Below are 22,059 nucleotides of genomic sequence, written 5' to 3'. Positions count from 1 at the left end.
AGGGGAAGGGCAAGGAGTAAGAGAAAGAAAGACAATGAGATATGTATATAAAGGGAAAAAATGAGGAAAAGGGGGATGAGAAGGAGGCGAAAGGAACTGTGAAAAGACAAGAGGAGGATAGTGGAATAGTGTGAGAGAAAGAGAGTGATGAGGGCCGCAAGGAAAATGACTCAAGTTGCTATGAGGCATGCAGTAGTGTGTAGTGAGTGTGTGTGTGTGTGTAGATACATGTATTGAGTATGAGGCAGGCATGCATGAACATGTGCACCGTGTGTTTGTATCAGCAGACATGCAGAAATACGTGAGTGTGCGTGCAAGCATGCATGTGCATATGCGGCAGTGTGTGTGTGTGTGTGTGTGTGTTTGTGCATGTGCATGCCTTGGCAGGAGTGATTAAGTACAATGAGCCAGTCAGCCAATAAACAACTAGGCAGGCTGTGTTCCATTCCTTAATGAGCTCCCCTTATCTGTTATCCTCCTCTCCTCCTTCCATGCATCCTTTATTTACCGTCCTTAACATTATCTCATTTACTCTCCCTCCCATGTCTCATTATCATTCATCTTGCATCCTCCACTTCTCCTCCTCTTTCAATATTTTCGTGCTCAACTACTTTTTTAGTTTTATTCCCCCCCCCTCCCCCTCATTCCCTCAATTCCCTTAGAAAGAAAAAAGCAGGAAGAGATGACATTGTCACGGTCTCTCAGGCTGTGGGATGCAACGCTAGCATGGATAATTTGCTCAAATCAGAAGCCTGATCTTGTGGACGTGACCAGAGTCAGACAGTATCAGATCATATACTGGAAATAGTATCACTGAACGCTTGATTTTTTTTTTTTTCTTTAAGTAATGAATATCTACAGTCTTCGCATTCAAGATGTGTAATTACTCCCTGTTCTGTTTCTCTTTCATGCTAATTTCTCCTCCGTTAAGTGGTGTGACAACAGTGCAACATGGGCAAGTAGCCACAGTAGTCATTGCTGCAAAACAGAAATGACTATGGACTCACTGACTCACTGGGTTTATATCAGACTTAGAAGAAACCAGCATTATTTTAATATATTAGTGAAAAAATTAGCTAGCATAAGCATAAGTATTGAATTAATAATATCTGCTTTAATTCAGCTAGAAATTGCCTCCTAAAGTTAGCTACAATCACCAAAAATGGATTATCTTAAAATTGTCTCCAGATGCTTCATATACTGCTTTTAAATATCAGTCCGGTATCTATGGAAAAAAAAATCTAATTTTCACCATCTCTACATTATTTCTAGACTGCACTTGTTAAACAGATACACTTTCCCACCTTGCCTGTTTTAAAAGTTAAAAATACCCTCCAGAAGTCACCTAAATCAAGTCGTGAGCATTAAAAGAAACAAAGATAGGAAATGTCTAATTAAACTGTGGAAAAATTGGTTACTATAGCTAAATGACTGTTGATTCAGTAATACGTAGCCCGCCATGTAGATAGGGCTTCTCAAAATGTCAAATTGAAATGGCAAGAGTTATTTTTCAGTCCTGAGCAGTTTACACTGGCTTCTCAGGGTCCTTTCTGCACACGTTGACGTCAAACAAAAAAATACCTGGTCATGACTTGAACTCATGCTTTTGAATGTGTTACCTTCCATAAATCAAATTAACTGCAGTTATATCTAGTTAATGGGATTAGAGCGGGGACACAATGTAGGAGACATCAATCTGGTCTGGAAGTCAGCCATGAATTTGGTTCTTTCACATCTCACAGGGTCTCCTTGGCCAGCTGGCAGGGGCTGCTGGTCCATGATGATTTACAGTAATGTGTCCCTATTTTGCTGCAGCGGGGATTTTAGTAATTGTGCAAAATACGCACTGTAGAGCAATGCTAAAGATAATCCATATGGAAATCTTTTTACACGGGTGAAATTTGAAACACACAAGATATAACATGTTAATTTGTGAGCTCTTTTTTTTTTTACAATTTAAACAATTTAGCTTTTGCCCCTGTTTCCAGTCTTTATGCTAAGCTAAGCTAAGCTAACTGGCTGCTGGCTGTAGCTTCATATTTAGCACACAAACATGAGAGTGGTATTATTCTTCTCATCTGACTGTCAGCAAGTGAGTGTATTTCCCAAAATGTTGGGTTACTATTCCTTGTGATTTTTTGATAACTAAAAGCCAATTACCCAGTTAAAACAAATGACATATAAGATCATTGGAGTTACTATCATTAATATTCACCACTAATTTCACATTAGTGGCAAAGAATCACTTTGTGCTAGAAACAAAAGACCCGAGTGATAAGGCCCCCTTACTTCCCCTCTAAATTTCTATGATCACTACCATAAATATTCACATTTAAGACATACAAGACATTTAAAATGCTCATAAATTGTAAAATACTGATATTTTTATTTTTCAAAAATGCAGCAGAAATGTTTTATGCTTGACACAATCCAGCCATCCGCTGAGTCAATAAACCCATATGAAAAAAATATTCAGTCAATCAAACATCCATTAAATGTTATTTTTATATCATTTTGTAAAAGTTCTTTGCTTGCCATCCACAATTTTTCAGCTTTCTTTTTCATGTATTCTGTTGACAGTTAACTAAAATCTCTCATGAAGAAGTTACTTAGGATGAGAGGAGGTTAAATAGGCCTCACTGTGACAAAGCTGTATGTAGTCGCACAGATGAGGCTGGGGAGGTGGGAGGGTGGGCGTGGATGGGACATGGGTTAGGGTAAGGCAAGGAGCGGGAAAAAGAGGACAAAACAGGAAAGTTGCAATATTAGGGTTGGTGCCTTTGGGTTTTTGGTTTGAGTTACTGGTTTGGATCAAGGTATAGGAGTTTGGCTTGGCTGTTTAATTTTACATATATGCAAGGTTTTAAGCTTTATAGTAGCTACCAGATAGGCAGAGTTTGACCATTTGTCATCTTTTAGTGGCAGCTATGACAGCACCGCATCTCTGCTACAAGATCTGTCAATATGAATTGGTTGGGATTTATTTTATGAATGCTCTGAAACTCAGTATAGTGATACTGACACAAAGTCAGCAGGAAAACCTCCAACTTGTCTCTAAAGTCAGTCATCATTTCTGCAAGAAGTTGGTTGATGTTTCAATAAAATAATTTCACTTCTTCTAAAGTGTATCTTAGTGGCAATTTGAAAAAAAAATATTGCTCCATTATGAGGATATTAAGGCTTAAACAGCAGTATGTTTGGAAGCCTGTTTGCCTTCAATGTTAAGTTTCCTCAGCTCCACCTAGGCTCCATCTCATCAATCAAACTTGGCTCCAAACAATTGACATCATGGTTGCAGGTAATAAAACAAACTCCAGGATTTAAAATGTGGTTAACAGATGTACTATATCCATGTTTTTTTCCAGAGTTGGTGATGTTGTGGAGCATATTTCCACAGGTTTTAAGCTACAACAAACATTTGGCCAATTTCTTGCGTTTAGTGCCTGGGAAAAGGCACAAGTTTTCAGTCAGCATTCAGTAGTTCAAGCAGGGGCTCCTCTAAAAAAGTACTGAGGTCCCTGGTAAGGTGTAGCAAATACTGATTGGAGGAATCTTGATTTTGTGGGGCTCACCCTAAATTAAGTTTGTGAAGTTTTAAGGACTGAGGGTAAGGTGTTTTAGAATATTTTTTAGGAACAGAGGGGAAAGGAGAACAGGAAAGGATTCAAAGGCTTAAGGGTCATGGTTTTTGGCTGGTGCTCAATCATCAAACCAATATTGCATTATCTACACAGTACTAGCTCATCATCTGATGGTCAAACAAATAGACAGGATGGTGTGAAAAATGTCTTATACCTCAACTACTAAACAAGTATCTAGATGCGTACATAGTTAAGAATCATTGAAATGACTGTGCATAGCAAATATAGCCTTTAAATAAAGGTACTGTGTACATACTACAGTGGGTGAGATAGAAAGACAACCAGCCTTGCTTCAGGACATCTATACAATAATATAGTAATATCTGAAATGAAAGCAATAATGTGGTTAAATAAGTCATGTTTTAATGCAAGAGCAGGTAAATGCTATAAATCATAATATATCATCTTTATCGTCCCATTCTATTTACAAGAGTTTAACACATAGCTGGTTAGAGTGATTCTTCAGTAAGTCTGGCGACACTTCAGAGGCCCTTTCTTTTTCTGAAGCTAAATTTCTGTCTCTTGGCACACTTTCCATTCCTTGGTTTTCCATATCACTCTATCTCACTTTGTCTTTCTCGCTCTCACAGCTGTTAAATCCCTCTCAATAAAATCTTAATCTCTTTCCCACCATCTCACTAACTTTTCCTTCAGCTAATGTTGTTTTTTTTTTAATCCCCACTTCCTCTCTGTCTGTTTTTACATCCATCTCTCGCTGAATTGTTATTTTCTCCTCAGCTTAGTTTTGATCCTTGGCAGATAGGGCCTTTGATCTTTTAATGGAAAAAAAATTTGCTACATTCACATTTCACAGGTTGTTCAAGTTGACATCAACAGTCTGTGTGTGGTACTTGTTCGCTCAGTTCTGCATCTGCTCTCTCAGTCCCAGCGCCTCTCCGCTGAGCAGCGCGGGTGCAGTAGGAGATGTAAACTCATCCATAACTGACCCTTTTGCCTCAGCGCTCCTCTTCCTCAGGTGTAGAAAAAGCAGAAGATTTAATATCCAAAGCAGGATGTGAGACATTTGTTGGACGTCTCGGCTTGTCTTGTTTCAGGTGGAGAGCAAATGATGCATAGAACTGCATCTCCTGGAATCCAGTTTGTCTTCATGCAACACACAGCTGTCTGTCTCTTCATCCTGTTACTGAAAATGTCTTTCTGTCACTCCATCTGTAACAATCCTGCAGGGTAATTAGTAGAGGTATTTAAGTCTTTTGTTTTATGTATGTGTGTGTGTTGCAGGTGTGTGTGAATGTGTGTGTCAGTATGAGTGTGTGTTGTTGTAATTATGTCCCTCTATGTGCGAGCATGTTGCTGCGGTTATACACGCGTGGTGGAGTGTGTGTGCGTGGAGATGTGTGTGTGTGGCAAGTGTGTATTACTATACGGGCTATGGTGTGTGTATCCCTGGTGAGGATGACCCATCCTCATCCCCACCACTGATCCAGGGGTCATGGGGGTCATTGGCGTCGCAGGAGTAACAGGGTGTGACCCAGGGGTCACGGGCAATGATCCTGGGGTCAGAGAGGTCATGAGTGGGACGTCATCAGGTGAGCGGCGCAAGGTGAGGGTGTAATCGGGCGGGCAGGTGAGGCGCACGGTGTCCAGTGTGCTGTAGATGTCCTGGGTGTCCATGCCATCCAGGGCGTCCAGTGTATCCAGAGTGTGATGGTGGTGAGTGTTGTTCCTCTCGTCTGCTGATGCTGCGTCACACTCCAGCTGCTTCACCTGAAAGGTTGGATTGGTGAATAAGTGAATGTGTAGATGTGAACACAATATGGGGTGAAAGCAATAAAGGCAGGTAGATAGACAGAGACTTTAAGACACTGAAAATCTGTCTCATCACCAAATAATCAAGCCACTAAGAACTATTTTCATTTTTGATTAATCTACCAGTTATTTTCTTGATTAATCAATTAATCGTTACTATTTTATACTATAACATAACAGAAAATAGTGAAAACTGCCCATCACAAAGCCCAAAGTGACATATTCAGTTTGCATGTTTTACATACATAGATTTATTTGACAACAATGAAAGTAAATAGACTGCACCCAGTCACCCAGTCCGGACATATAATTAAATTGTCAAGGTTAAAATCCCAATAAATTTAATTTCCACTGTGGTCCTCTCAAGGGGAAACTTTTGTCCAACCAACATTTGAAACCCAAACTATATTTAGTCCACAATGATATAAAACAAAGAAAAGCAACAAATCAATCATCAATATTTTGGAACTAGAAATAAAACAACAACTTTTTTTTAAAAAAATGCCATTTACCAGAATTCATGTGAAAGCAGTCAGACATTTGCCTCGGCCTTTACCCAATCAGAGCTACAAACCCAATACAGGGTCCTATTCATATTCAGACTCCATAACTGCTATTTGTCATCATCATCATCTAAACCACTCCTGATGGAGTTTGAGTGATTTTTACTTGGTCCTCTGCAAGGCTAGTATGTTTTGTCCAAGTCAGAGTTATATATAACACAAGCATGAATCACAGTAATGTGTGCTAATACAAAAAGACTATGCTTGATGTTTGCTTGTCACACCAGATCTACCACCAGTGTACAAAATAGCCAAAAACACCACATAAAAAGATTTGATATTCAAAATGAATAAAACACAATTACAAAAGCAGCTGTGATGTTGAGCGACATTACTGTAAATCAATTGTCAATTAACAGAACTTGTCAGCTATAAAAAAACATCTGACATTTAGCGCCCACTACATTATGTGAGATTTCAAAGCAGCACGAGGCAACTAACAAAAGAGGAAAACAGTCGGTGGATGAACATGAAGCAAGTGGAAGCAACTGAGGCAATCTGACAGGGCTCACACACACACCTGCATCCGAACACACACACACACACAGATACACACTCATTCTCACACTGATAATGCCTACTGATGGCAGGCTATGTTTTGCAGAAGTGTTCAACTGGTAGCTGCACCACTGGCAAGAAAGGAGTTCATTCAGATATTCACACACTAAACCTCATCTGGCTTTGTGTTTTTTAAACTTAAAATAAGATGTGTGATTATTAACAATAAGAATGATTATTTTCCCTATAACTCATTAAATTATGTGGCGACAGAAGCACACAGACACTCCATATACCATATATACCTCCCAATACAGCCATACAAGCACAATCAAATAACAAAAACACATTGACTCACCTGTAATGACATCAGTCCCTCCCCCTGCAGGTGGGCCGCCACATCCGCAGGTGTGATGTCTCGTCTCGGGGGAGGAAGCGGACGTGGCCTGCGATGCTCCAGACGTCTCTTGTCTTTCTTGTACAGCAGAGCGGCAAAAGCAAGGATGTTGAGAAACAACAGTGACGCTCCCACCGCAATCGTCACGGAGAGTTCAGTCGAGTAGTCCTCATTAGGGACGTGGACCCCGGTTTCCCCTCCACCTTGGCCTAAAGCAGACTCGGGAGGCTGCGGAGTACCTCCTTGTGGACCTGGGTGACGTGTACTACTAGGAGGCCAACCTTTGGATAGGCGTTTGGTGTAAGAATAAGGGGTGTCGTCCTGTGGGGAGGGACTGTGCGTGAAAGAGGACACCGATTGGAGGAGCTCATTGACGTGATGCAAGTGAGGGACCAGCTGGAGCCAGAAGGAGATTTTCGTGGCACGATAGTGGTCTCTGACACGGGGCTTAAGGCCAATGTGAAGGTACAGCTGCTCTTTAGGGGTGTACTTAGGCCAGGCCACTTCTTCAAAGCGGTTAGGTTTCGTGTGGATGAACTTGGTATCTTGAGGAACCGGCTGGTTTGGGTCACTGGAATGAGTGAAACAAAATGAGTTATTGCGTCATATTTAGATGGGTTGGAGGTTATGTAAGTTTTAGTGTTTTCTATAATTTATAGATAACAAAAAGGAGGACTCAATAATTTGTGCTAGACAAGACATTCCTCTTAACAGCCTCTGAACCTATTGTTCTGTAAATACTGTAACTGTAATCATGTACAAAAAAATGAAATACCCGTCAGCTCTGAGCATCTTTACAGATACAAATACTATGTGAAAAAAATCACCAAAAATTACAGTGCAACTTAAGAGCTAACTGGTAACATACACGCTAATAACTACAATAGTGCCCCATGATCAATAAAGAATTAAATAAACCACAGTGAAACGCAACAAAGAATTGAGGGTATTCACCTACATATCTACATTCAAGGGTTGATAAAATATATATTTAAAACTAAAGAATTTTAGCACATTAATCCAGCGCTTCATGTGTAGTTCATGTATTCATTGAACATATAAATTGCAGTATTCATGCTTTTCAGCTTCTCAAATGTTAGACTCCTAACACAGCTGCTGAAAACCTTTTTTTTTTAGCTGGCTACCATCCTAAGAATAGTCTGAGTTTCTCTCATACTGTCCAACAATTTCACCAGCGCTGGCACACATCTTTTTAATCAATAGTCAAGTATCATGAGACAGAGCAGTGGCAAACATTGTTTGTACAAAGCAAAAAACATGCTCAACATAGCTTAAGGGTGATTCAGATGCATATAATTGATTTGTTTCTTGTTTGTCCACTTTATATGCCTCTTACAAAACATTTCAGATAATGCTCAGTTGAAACTTGGTTTGAACAGTGTGCAGATAATTCCTCTAGTAAACATACAGCTGTCAGATATTTTCATTATAGATGGATGAATGCATGTGTTTGGTATAGCGAGAATATCCTGACAAATCACTTCTCTGACACATGTAGACAGGCATTTATTTGTCTTGTTACCTACTCATTTGTGTCGGCGGCAAAAATGACATAAATGAAGAAATAAGCGGCACATGTTCACAGACTTGCCAGTTACATGCTATGTGCTCACTTGTCAATCAAACACCTTATGAACAGCATAAAGAGTCAGCTAGCGTGAAGACCTACAGGCACGCAAACACAAACAATCTGAAGATTTATACGCCCACACAGAGGCTCACAAAATATACATCAGGGAGCATCAAATCTTCCCCGTTAAATTGAGCGATCGCACAGTTCCATCATCGCATCTGAGGCGCTCTCAACCGGGTGAAATCTTTCTTCGGAGAAAGTTCCCCATTGATAATTGAAGTGCACACTGAAATTTTCACATCTTCCTTTAGTGATTTTGCTCTGCAGCTTTCTGTGGTGGTAATGATAGTACAGACCATGGTCTAGAAACTATTTACTTGCCCATGATTGCCATAATGCACCCACACTGAAGATGGGTTCTTTTTTTTTTTTTTTTTTACACTACGGTCAAAATATGTGAGAGCACTGTCCTAATTCTGAATGTTATGAGATAGCAAAGGCTCTGCAGTGATTTAGATCAAGGTCTAGACTGCAGATGTCTCTGTAACTCTGAAGAGGTCTCAGTGGAGTGAGCCTTGATTGGATTAATTACTGGTAATTACTCACTTCGAGCACTGCCGAAAGAGGGTCCATCCTCAACAAATGCTTTTATCTTGCATGTCATGTCGGAGTATAGAGATAAAAGGTACTCTTATCGGGGTGGATTGTCAGGTTAAAGTTTTAATGTGGATTCTTTTTATAACAATTGTATTTTTCTTTGCTACTGGCTGATAATTTCACTTTCAATTTGATAAATTGGATATACAGAAGCTTTTTTTTTTTAGCCACTGGCAGAAATTTTTAAATTAAATCATATTGAATAAGCTCTCTGTCTCATTGTGCAATGAGGGAAGAGAAGAGAAGAGAAGAGAAGAGAAGAGAAGAGAAGAGAAGAGAAGAGAAGAGAAGAGAAGAGAAGAGAAGAGAAGAGAAGAGAAGAGAAGAGAAGAGAAGAGAAGAGAAGAGAGAAGTCAAACAGTGGACGATCTTTCTCTCCTCATTTAGGACATTAACTTGGCTTTCCTCAAGGACCTTTCCAAGCTGCTCAGCGGGTGTTTTAACTTTCAAGGTCCAAAGATGAAAAACCTTGTCAAAATGTTGAAGAGACAGAGAACCTGTGTGCACCTTCTGCCTACATTAGTCTGCAGTACTGTTTTCATGATTGTGTCTGAAAGTCCCTTTTTTCTCGCCAGACAACAGAGACCTTTTGAAGGAAAAGAGATTACAATAACATATCCTTTGCCTGTGAGCTCATTATTTTTGTTGCTGGAGAACTTCAATGTTTTAACACTCACTGCCTCATTTTTCTACGCTATTAAAACGTTACTTATCTTGACAGAAAACTTGACAGAGAGATAAATTTAGACTGATCTGTCTCCTACAAATTGGCGCCAATTAATTTTATTAATTGTATTTAGCAAATGTAAAACTGTTGCATATGTACATCATTTGTGAGATATACATTTGCCTAGTGCTACTATGATCAAAACCTGTTATCCTCTTCCAGTTATTCTGTGTCTTTGATTTCTTCTCTCTGTGTAAACCCCGCCAGATAAGTACACTGCATGTTCCATGTTCATATTAAACAGTCCACCAATTAAACACAGAGAAATGTTACTAAGTACTTGGAGAAAGTGAAGAGGCTCTGTGCTATTTTTCTTGATGACACCATAGACTTGAATCTTGGCTGTCTAATTTCTAGCTTGGAAGAGATTTGTTCCTGTAAAATCAGGAGTGACTTGTCCACAATTACAGCATCAACACACTGTGTTGCCAAAACCTCATCTCTGCAGAGAGTCAAAGAAAAAAGCAGAAACTGACAGCTATGCATTTTCTTTTACATGTTAAAATAAGATTAAATGGCCTAGCTTGCATTCACTCTCATGTTTTCTACACGTGGGTGGAGATTTAGATATTAATAGCAGAAATTAGACACAGATTTCTGTGTCTTAGAAGGCAGAAATAAAGAGAACTAAATCATGCTGAATCTGTGCTTTGTTTGGTCTTGTTTTCTTGATTTTTGCTGTACATAATATAGTAGGGAAAAAAGGAAAAAGTCTTCTCAGTGGGGGTTTCTGACCGAAATCAGTGTCTCACATCAGTGTACATTTTAACAGCTCACCCAGTCTTGGCAAAGTTGGTCCAGTAAGTCATGACTACTGCGCTCAGCATCACGTCGTTCTTGGAGAAGTTACAGTTGAACAGATCAGTGGCTCCCACCATGGGTACGCCAAACACATACGGCACCTACAGACACACACACACACATACATACACACACACAAACACACACACACAAACGTCACCTCAGTGAAGAAAGAAACCGCTTCATGTGTAATTAAACTCAGGTCTCTAAAATCATCTTCTGTCTGAAAAGTCATCCTCAATCATCTGGACTGAAATACATCCCTACAAACACAAAGTACAAAGTACAAATACATGCATACACACGTGCAGTGTCATAATGCAAGTAATTGTACACCAGCATACACAAAAATACATAGAAATCAAAAGAAGTGCAGCATAAAACACATGACTATTATGAAATACAGAAATTATTATTATTATTATTATTATTATTATTATTATTATTATTATTATTATTATTATTATTATTATTATTATTATATAATATAATTATAATATTATTATTAAGACATTTTTCATAAATAACAATTTAACGGTAGTGTATATACAGACACATAACACAGCTTTGAAATTAGACTTCAGTATTTCAAATTCAGAAAATAAATTTGCTACTATTTTGATAACTGATTAATTGTTTAAGTGATTTTTTTTACACAAAAAACCCTGCTTTTCTTAGTGTTATGTGATCATCTGTTGAATATCTTTGGGTTTTGGACTGTTGGTCGTACAAAACAAGCAATTTGATTACATTGGCTAAGGTTTTGGGGAAATTTGTTTTTTCACTATTTTCTGTGAAAATATCAAGTAATCTAGAAAATGATCTGCAGATCAGCTAATAAAACAATCATATTATATATTATTATAAATTAATTGTTAGTTTCAGCCCTAATTTCAAATGATTTGAGTCACTGAGCACTTGGAAAGGATCAATATGAAGCAGCACTTCCAAAGTAGTCTAAACCAAGAGCTCCTGATTCACTGCAAGAATCTCTCTAAAAATAATTTAGACAGGATCAGTTAAAAGCACAAACCAGTCACTCTGCATTGAGTGACTATTTCTCTCCTTGATCAAAATATGGCAGTGGTAATATATCTAATACTATTCCTTGTGCCACTATTTACATGCACCTCTTTTACTACAACTGTCACAATGTTATCTGTGCATGGCAACACAACACTGTGACATCATCTTACCTCATCACCATGGGCGGAGTCAGCCCAAGGCGGTGTGGCGTCACTCTGGCAGTGGTGGTAAAAGGAGTAGAAGTAGGTGGGCGACCCATACTGAGCATGGAGGTCAGCTGTGGCAATGGCTGGAGCCACCCACTGGTGATCTGTGAATAGCGCTACCAGAGTCTTCCGCCGGGTTTCCGCATTGTCGCGGTCTGCCCAGTCCGTGTACATGAACCTTTAGGCAATGGGTTTAAAATGAGCCAATTAGCCAATTAAGTAATTAATTCTGATTAAGTCCATGTATCTGTAATCAACTCTATCAACATATCTTTCATTGTTACTATGATATGCAAAAATACATTTTGCATGAGGGTGTTATACAATTTATACAATTTATTTAACACACCTTATAGTCAAATGCATGCATACAACCATGCTTTTAAAGGATCAATTCAACATTTTGAGAAATATACTTATTTGCTTTCTTACTGAGAGATGAAAAGATCTATACTACTCTCATGTCTGTCCTTTATATATGAAGCTACAGCCAAGAGATGGTTAGCTTAGTTTAGTATAAAGACTGGAAATAGGGAGAAACAGTTAGCCTGGCTCTGTCCAAAGTTTAAAAAAAATCTGCTTCCCCTCTAAAGTTCGCTGTTTAACATGTTAGATTTTGTTTCTTTAATTTTTCTTTAATAAATGAATGTGAAAATGACAAGTTTTGGTTTTGTGGGGAGTTCTGTGCCATAAATATTTCTTAGCAAGTCTCCACCGGTTGTCTGGCAACCTCACAGTGTCAACAGGACTCCAGAAAGTCATTGCATCAAGCCAAGAAATAGTTCAACACATAACCCTTTGTAAAAACCAAAACCACAAATAGTCCTTTTTGCACTAGATATGACGTGTTAATTAGTGAGCTTTAGAGATGCTGGCAGGCGAGTTTTGTGACTTTTGTATCAATGTTCTCATCTAACTCTCAACGAAAAAGCAAATATTTCTATAAATGTCTAACTGTTCCTAAAATACATTCAGAGATTTACAGGCACACTCACCTTATGCTCTCTCTCAGTGTGTCTCGGCCTTCTGGGTATCCATATAAACTATCCACAAAGTCTGACACAGCAAAGTCAAAGTCCTCAGCAGTGACCCCGTCCTCTGAGTCCACAATGCCCTCCACAAATTTCACCCCCTCGCCCTGATTCACCCCCAACATCACATCGTAGTTCAGAAACTCCCCTTGCTCCATCAGAATCTGAGGGTCATCTGGTATAACATCACCATCAATCACTGGGGCAAAAGCGGTGTGATATTTGGCCGGCGTTACGTTCTGCTCCACAAGTTCGCGATAACTCCGGCCCTGGAGGCAGGCGACCAGTTGGGTGCTATCATCGATGCCACAGCCCACCCTCTCACCGAGCTGCCGGGCATACTTGCTGGGCTGGTAGTTGACAGCCCAACTGGCTAAAGCGCTGCCGCTCTGGATGATGGCTCTGTGGAACAAATCTGAGGCACACATGAACACACATGAATACGAATATAGATGAATAAGCATATGCATGTATACATTTATGGATGCACACGCACCCACACATACATGTACATGGATTCACAATCATGTGATAGCACACATGGACAGATAGATAATGTACATACATTTGCACACATAAGCATATGCATATGCAGAACAAGAATTCCCATAGCAAGAAAACAGAGCTCACAGACATGTATTATTCAAAAGGATGACAGGTCACAGTTAGAATACCAGGTTCGAGCAGGTAAGAGTTAAAAATTTAGAATAATATAGGTCCTATAAGTCACGGACAGGCTGTATTATTCAGAGCATTGAAAGGCTCATTCAAAGCATTAAGACCAGTAAATGAAAGCTGTATTGGTCCACTGGAGACCTTAAAAAGTTTCATAAACCTTTTATAGCCTACCAACCATAGGTGACTGCCTGTCTGTCTGTATTCACTCTCTGTCTATTCTAAAGAGCAAAACCCTTTTTATGTGTTTGCCACACAAGGTAGAGTTTAAAAAAAAACAATGAGAGTTGTTGTCCATGATTCTTCCTTACCCTCAGAGTAGTGAGACAAAGTGAGGAGGCTCACACAGGAGGCTCCAGCCCCAGATCCAAACACAGTGACCCTGTTTGGGTCTCCGCTGAAGGCTGCAATGTTCTCCTTTACCCAACGCAGAGCTTGGATCTGATCCAGCAAGCCGTAGTTTCCTTTTGCTGCTTGGTCACCGGTACTGAGAAATCCTACAGAGAAAGAGGGCTGCTGTTATGACACAAACAGTACTTAAGTTTAAAGACTTACACGAAAACAAAGATGAAACGCTCTGGAAAGGATCGAGCAGACCATAGGGTCCGATAAAAATTGTGAAAAAAGGCGTTAATCAAAAGAGGTTACTCCCGCTGATTTTCTAAAGATAGAATCTCTTCATCTCACATTAACGTTATGTATAAACACACAGGAGAACACAGGGGGGTGATTGGTTAGATGCAAAATCATGAAATCCCAATTGTTAAGATCAAATATGCATGCTTCTTGTTTGTCATACATTTAAAGTGAAAATTTTTAAAAATGAATGTGCAACCCCTGCAATTTCTCTTGTAAAGTTGAATAAAATTAACAAGGTACATACATATTCATATGAGTGTACATAGTCAGGAACCTACACACACATGTTACAAAAGCAGCCCACTCTAACTCCTTTTTGCTGCTGTAAACACAAAGGACCCTAATGGCTCATTCCACAACAGTATATCTCATTACTGCAGAAGCTCATTTCTCTGAACCTCAAGCTGCCACCGAACACATACGAGTATAATGAGCGAAGAAAAAAATTGTTAATTTCATCACTTTATGCACAATTTATCAGAAATTTCTCTCATGCAAAAAGGGTATCATTGGCAAATTAGACTGTAATAGTTTCGGATTTATTTATGTTACATTTCATGTAACATTTCCATAGCAACATGCTCCAATTCTAGCTGATTAAGATTAGCAAAAAATAATTATGTGCACAACTCTACACTGCTTTGCATGTACGGGCTCACCTCACGCATCCAACTCATGATGGCAATGATGAGGAAGACACTGCTACTCGTGACGATGGCTGATGATGATGATGATGATGATGAGGATGATCATATTGGAGGTGGTGTAAACACAGAAGATGGAGATGATGAAAAAACAAACAAACAAAGGATCAAGGCTGGAACTAATTATTTTCATTAATGATTAATCTGCCAATTATTTTTCTTAATTAATTGTTTGGTTTTGGCCTAAAAACGGTGAAAAATGTCTGTCACAGTTTCCTCAGTAATCGTTGTAGCTCTACATAGAACTGCCTTTGTTTAGCTCAGCATAGTGACTTCAGTTCTAGCAACTTGTTTTTTTCTTTTTTTACCAAGGTCAGAATTGAGTAGATATTTGTTTCACCCACTAACCAGATGCAGATTTATGCCATCTTATAAAATCAATATCTAATGGAAGCCTTGAAAGCTTTAAAAGCTTCTAAAAGTCACAAGAGACTGGATGGTTCTCATAAAATCAAACCTTTTTTGATTTTGTTGAACGTTTTGACCTTTTAAAGTGTATCCAAATTTACTCCACTCTGTCATCTTATAAAAGACATGGCCTTTCTTCAGTAAAAAATCATTTTCATTCTGATGTGTTTTGTGGGTAAAAAACTGTATTCAAATCTACATACATTTTTTTTCTTTAATAAAATGCCAGGAAACATAAATCCACATAATTAAGTAGATTTAAGGGCTTAGAACATGCGGGTTAAATCATTTTGAACATTACTTCATAAGCTAAATCAAATAACTAATTAATTATAAAACATACTGTATGCACACATTTTGTTAACAGGCTGGCGCAATTTAATTAATTTCTTCATATGAATTATTAAATAGTGGGCATCTATTAATGAGAGTGAGGGCATGATTTAATCCAGCAGATGGAATGATATGCATGTTGAACATTTGACTTCTTGTAATAAATATGGAGGCATACTGTACAAAGTAAATACTGTAGACACCACATCATGTCCTCCGTGCAGTACAGTAAATGATGCCTCTCAGGTTTTTCTATTTTTATAATTACCGCCACAAAAAGACTAAATGCCAGGATTCTAAGATATCCTATTTATTCAGCCCTTGAGCTCTACATAGCTGTCTAAAATTAGAAAAACCACAGGGAATCAGATTTTCCCTGTTCAGAGAGCAATGAGTCAGAGAGTCATGGAGGTAAAAAAAAAAAAAAAAAGATCAGATTTGAGTCGATGCTAGTAGTGGAAAAATTGGTTTCAGGGGGTTTATATCCACTAGGGACACCCATACTAAACATGTTTTCACTCAAAAAACAAAAAGGTGCTCCGGGTAAAAAGCAACTCACTGAAGGTTTTCACATTTTATAGCTCATTGAAGGATTAAACAATCCAGATGGTGGATATACTTTACGTTTAATCACTACAACTCTCTTGGCATCCAGTTGGTTTTATTCTTATGTTATCTCTATTCTATATCTTTTTTTCTTACATAAATTGTTAGCTCTGCTTTTGTTTCTTTTGTTTTTTTTCTTTTTCTTTTTTGCAAAAAGTGTTGAAACACTATTGTGCGATAATGCACTTTAATTAAAAAAAAACTTGACCATGAAATATTGTGTTGAGGTATTTTAAAAATCATTTTAACATGTAACTGTTATAACTGTCATATTCCCAAAGAATCAGGTAATAGGAAAAAGGGCATAGGAGCAGTAAAGAATTACTTCATGTAAAATTTTAGTTATAGGAAATTGCATTTACAAAGTCTAGATTGCATCAACACTCATGTATATCTCTTTATTAATAAATATACATAACCTATTAAAAAAAACAGACAACCCACAGAACAATAAAATTGAATTAAAATAATGAGTGAGCTATTCTAAACTACTTCTATGTTTTTTAATGATGAAAGTGAAACCTTTGCACGTCACGTTACTCACATGTGAACATGAATCAATACTGGAGTCTGAGTGTGAGAGCTCTGTTTATCCATTGTTGATGTTTTGCCAAGCACTTATGGATCTAATGATTGACTACTGTCATAGATTCAAACACCTCCTCTTCGCTTCCGAAGCTTCTAACAAGAGATCCATCCATTTATTTGCAGTCTTTTATATGAGAAGTGTGAGAAAACAGCTAAAGTGAACTTAAATGAGACATTACATTTCATCGCCCTTTAGCCTAGCCCCCATCATAGAATCAATTACTATACACTACGTGTGTATGATACAACTGTGATACTATCAGAATACCCAAAGCACCTTGGCAGTAATTGCACTGCTATTGTTGTTGCTCAAAAGGTGGAGCGGGTTGATGAAGCACAAATAAAGCCACTTTAAACATAATTGTTTCACTATAGATTGTCACCTAGCTGCCTCCTATGAAGTCCTACAGTGTACTAGTCCAACTGGCACTGCAGAAATCAACACTGAAGGTACACAAAGCAGCTATTAATCATTATACTCACTGATTGCTCTGAGTCACGATACAGCACACAGGATGAAAAAGAATTGTAATATAGAATCCAGAGGTATGTAATAAAAGCATATAGTGTACACTTGTGGTAACATGACATGCTTGAGTGCTGAGTGAATTACATAGATATAGAAGCTACTGTAGAGAAGATAACTTATTTTACCCAGTACTCCTAGGCGGTAGTTGAGGGTTATGACAATGACGTTGCCGTAGCTTGCCAGCACACTGCCATCCATCATGTTTCCAGTGCCTTCTGTGTACGAGCCACCGTGGACATAGACCATCACCGGCCGCTGACCCCTCTCCTCATGGATGTCTGGGAAAGAGAGAGAGTGAAATGGAGGATAAGAGAGGATAGATAGATAGATAGATAGATAGATAGATAGATAAATAGATAGATAGATAGATAGATAGATAGATAGATAGATAGATAGATAGATAGATAGACAGATAGATAGATAGATAGATAGATAGATAGATAGATAGATAGATAGATAGATAGATAGATATCGCTGCTATACATAGTAATTTTTGTGCATAAGTGGATCCACATATCCACCCACATTCCTTCTGCTTCCACTCTGTCTGTTGCGTATGTGTGTGTGTGTGTGTATGTGTGTGTGTGTGTGTGTGTGTATGTTCTTGACTGGCGGACTGATCATCCACACGTCCATTTGTATGTATATCAACCTTTGATCACTCAGTGGGCAGTCTGTGCCTCCTTTGAATCCTCACACTTTGTATTCCCCTACCTTAATTTCTCAGCAGGTGGATATAAATTGAGGCTGAGGGAGTGCTTACCATTGTGTGTGTGTGTGTGTGTGTGTGTGTGTGTGTGTGTGTGTGTGTGTGTGTGTGGGGTCACATGCATGTGTATGAACCAATATGTATGCATGAGCGAGTCTGTGTCCTTCCCACTTCCATCCACAAGTAAAGGCGTAAACCCCTTGGCGACTGACGCAGGTGTCTGCATATTAAGTGTCAACCAGCGCATGGAGAGGGGGTGGAGGGGAAGGATTGGGGGGATCTGTTTTATTTTAATCTTTATTTATTTATCAAGGATAAGTCTGTGCCCCAAAAGGACATTTCAATCATTTGTAACAGCCAAAATGCCCCTGAAATCTCCCTCTAGTCAACCCAAGTGCCCCTCTGGTTAGCCAGTGCCACTCTGTTGTCACTCTGCTTTCACTTTTAGGACAAGAAGAACCTAAATATATAACTCTAACCCCAACTCCAACCTTGCCCCTGAGAGAGTCTGTGCACACCTCTGGGTGCCACACATATCCTACTCACCTTCCTCAGTGGGCACATAGATGTTGAGGTAGAGACAATCCTCGCTCTGGTGAGTGAGGTACGTGGCCGCTATATCCAGGTTAGCTGTGAGCCAGGACGGCATCATATCTCCCAGCATGCTCCTCTCATCCAGTGACTGCGGGCACACGGGAGCAAACTGCGTCACATTTCGTATTCCTGGCCAAGGTAAAGGCGGCTCGGGTGGCTGGAAGCGCCGGTCTCCCGTTGGAGGCCTGGCATAGGGGACTCCCAGGTACTGGATGACAGGCCCCAGGAGCTCTGAGGACAACGGGGTCAGGATGCCACGGATGCGGCCCTGTGCCGTGGAAATGACTGGCACAGTCTGCTGCGCTGATGAGGAGGCCGGATAAAGAGAGAGGGAGAGGCAGAGGGAGAGGAGGAGCAGGGACAAAAGCCCAAGGGGGGAGGAAGAGAGCGGAGGAGGCGACGAGGGAGAGGGAATTCTCCTGGTCCTCAGCCCGGACATGATGGTGTGTTTAGGGGTAGCTGGGAGATGAGGGAGAGGACTGGGGGAGGGCGAGTGTTACGGCTGTGTTGACCCTTCAGAGGTATCCAACACCCACACACAGCTGCTGCTCAGCTTGGCCCATAGCACACACAACACACAGTCCTGGCCCTTACAAACAACCTTTTCCCCTTGTGTGTCTGTGTGTGTGTGTGTGTGTGTGTGTGTTTGTGTGCTCCTGTGTGTGAGTCAGTGATTCAGTGCCTCTGAGTGTGTGGTGACTCAGTCAGTGAGTCCCTTGAATACGTGTCTGTGTGTGTGTATATGTATGTGTGCAAGTGTTTAAGCAAGTGTCTATGTCCTGGACTGGCAATTTGAGTATGTATATGCATGTGTGCGTGTGTGTGTGTGTGTGTGTGTGTGTGTGTGTGTGTGTGTGTGTGTATGTGTGTGTGTATGTGTGTGTGTGTGTGTGTGTGTGTGTGGATCTCTCGTTATGTAAACAGGAGCATCACTGTTCCTCTGTCACTCTCTCCTTCCGGTCACCCCCATAACAAGTCCAAACTGCCTCCTGGAAAAGAGAGAGAGAGGCAGAGAAATGGAAACAGAGAGGGAGGAGAGAAAGAAAAAGAAAGGATTACATTAGTCTTCATTACAATAATCACAGTATAGATTAAATGAAATGTCACACACACACACACAGATCACACCAGAAGAATAGTCAGAGCTAATAGATATAAGGGAGATAGATCGGGCAAACAAGATGTTGTCAGCTCAGCCTAACTCGGTGTCAGACTGTCAGGGCTGCTGTGTCACACAGTAATGGCATGTGTGTATCCGGTATGAGCCGCAGACATATGTCACATTCTACGCTGTTTCACAGATCACAGGACCCGGTGGAGGGGGAGGGGGGAGGAGGGGGGGGGGGGGGAGTCACGTCACACGCTTAATTAAACCCTGAATACACTGCAGGGCTCCTGACCTGCATGTAGCATAAGGTAGGAAGCGTGTGACACACACACACACACACACACACACTTTGTTCTCTAGCTCTCTCCCACAAATGCATGCACACACACACACACACACACACACACACACACACCATCTTTATGTCACAATAATGGACACACACTTTCTTCATCTCTCTATACGTGCTCACACTCATGCTGAATCTTTTTTTTTCTTTCCCCTTTTCTCTCTCTCTCTCTCTCTCTCTCTCTCTCACACACACACACACACACACATACAAACATCTGCTCCCCAGCCGACACTGCTATCTCTCTCTCTCTCTGAGGGCCTTAGGGCAGAATATTAACACATTCACACACGCACGCGCGCACACACACATATATCTACACGAGCGCAGCAGCGGGAAAGATATTACAACGTAAAGATGATCGGTACTATCGCTCCTCCCATGTTAGATTGTATTGGTGTCTGCTGTCCAAGGTGCTAGTTAACATTCCAGTGGTGATCACACACACGCTGATGAATAACGCTCCATTTATCAAGACAAACCCGCCTGCCACCCTCCCCTTGTATATTTTAATACAGAGGGAACACATAAAAGCCGCGCTGCATTCTTGTTAGAATTAAACAAAAGAAGCAAAGACAGAGAGAAAAAGAGAAAATAAGAGCAAGTGCGCTGTGAATTTTTTTTTTTTTTTTTTTTTTTTTTTTTTTTTGCCTGCATGTGAGGCAGAATATCCTGTCTAAATTCTATCGCCACTGGAGCTGACTACGGCAAAACACACACACACACACACACACACACACACACACACCACACACACACATATGCAAAAGCCTCAACCTGCATCCCCGCTGCAGCGAAAATCCTCAAAAGGCAAAATGTAGGATATACCAACCCGTACCCAGCCAGGGGGATAGCTGTGAAATCCCACGGACCATGTTCCCGTTCCCGTCCACCGCAATATTCGCCTCGTGTTTTCGCTGCTGCAGCTTATCCGACGTGCCCGGGATGGGATATTGGGAGATATGCCTCCTCCTCTGCTGTTGCTGCTGCTGCTGCTGGTGATGGTGATGGTGGTGGCACGCGTGGCACCGTCTCCAGGGTAGGAAAAGAAAAAGAAAAAACAACCCTTAAGCCTTCAATCCGAGAAAAATAAAACTGTTTTCAATGTAGCAGAAATTTGTTTCTCCATGTATAAGGCCCCGGACGTTCAAATGATCAATCTCCTCCTCTCCCTCTCTTCCTTTCTTTCTCCTCCCTCCCCCATCTCTCTCTCTCTCTCTCTCTAGCTGCCCCCTCCCTCTCTCTCTCTGTCTCTCTCTCTCTCTCTCTCTCTCTCTCTCTCTCTCTCTCTCTCTCTCTCTCTCTGTCTCTCCCTAGATGCGATTGGACAGTGTGGCAGGCAGCAGCTACTGATCTAATGATACGCACCTATAGCACCGTGAGGAAGCGCAGACTGGAAAGAAGAGGGGAGCGTGGAGGAGAGGAGAGTACCGACCTGTGCAGGGGAAACACACACACACACACACACACACACACACACACACAGAGAGAGAGCGAGAGAGAGAGAGAGAGAGAGTGAGAGAGAGAGGTGCACGCCACTGCACAAAGCACATCCCTGCATAAACACATGTAGCTCCACAACACACACACACACACCTGTAGACCGTCCTGTCATAATCACATATGCACAAAAAATGAAAGACAAAGACTCAAAGTATGCTCACACAAACCTGCAAACACATGCCCATAGATACACCTGTGCGCGCACACACACACACACACCTTAACACACTCACAAATGGTGCTGGGGTACACAGTGACCTCTTCAGGACCAGAACAGGAGATTCTGTCCTCATTCTATTCAGCTCTGCCTGCAAGCAGCTTTCTCCCTGAGGCACTGTGTGTGTGTGTGTGTGTGTGTGTGTGAGAGAGAGAGAGAGAGAGAGAGAGAGAGAGAGAGTATGGT

The 22,059-nt window shown here is 40.5% G+C and overlaps 1 protein-coding gene across 1 annotated transcript; it reads right to left on the bottom strand.

The window, feature by feature from the left end:
* Positions 1–2,362: 2,362 nt before the first annotated feature.
* Positions 2,363–21,314, bottom strand: LOC122992779 (neuroligin-4, X-linked-like). Its single transcript, XM_044366690.1, has 9 exons — positions 20,992–21,314; positions 18,649–19,685; positions 17,519–17,671; positions 13,898–14,083; positions 12,876–13,326; positions 11,845–12,058; positions 10,625–10,749; positions 6,831–7,440; positions 2,363–5,369 (listed from the first exon to the last, which is right to left on the bottom strand). Exons 2-9 carry the CDS (start codon positions 19,133–19,135, stop codon positions 4,962–4,964), a joined length of 2,634 nt encoding a protein of 877 aa, XP_044222625.1. The 5' UTR covers positions 19,136–19,685; positions 20,992–21,314; the 3' UTR covers positions 2,363–4,961.
* Positions 21,315–22,059: the final 745 nt, after the last annotated feature.

Source organism: Thunnus albacares, chromosome 11 (assembly GCF_914725855.1).
Source record: "Thunnus albacares chromosome 11, fThuAlb1.1, whole genome shotgun sequence".
Classification (NCBI taxonomy): domain Eukaryota; kingdom Metazoa; phylum Chordata; class Actinopteri; order Scombriformes; family Scombridae; genus Thunnus; species Thunnus albacares.
Note: the sequence above shows the minus strand (reverse complement) of the source record. Positions and strands in the feature narration are given on the sequence as shown.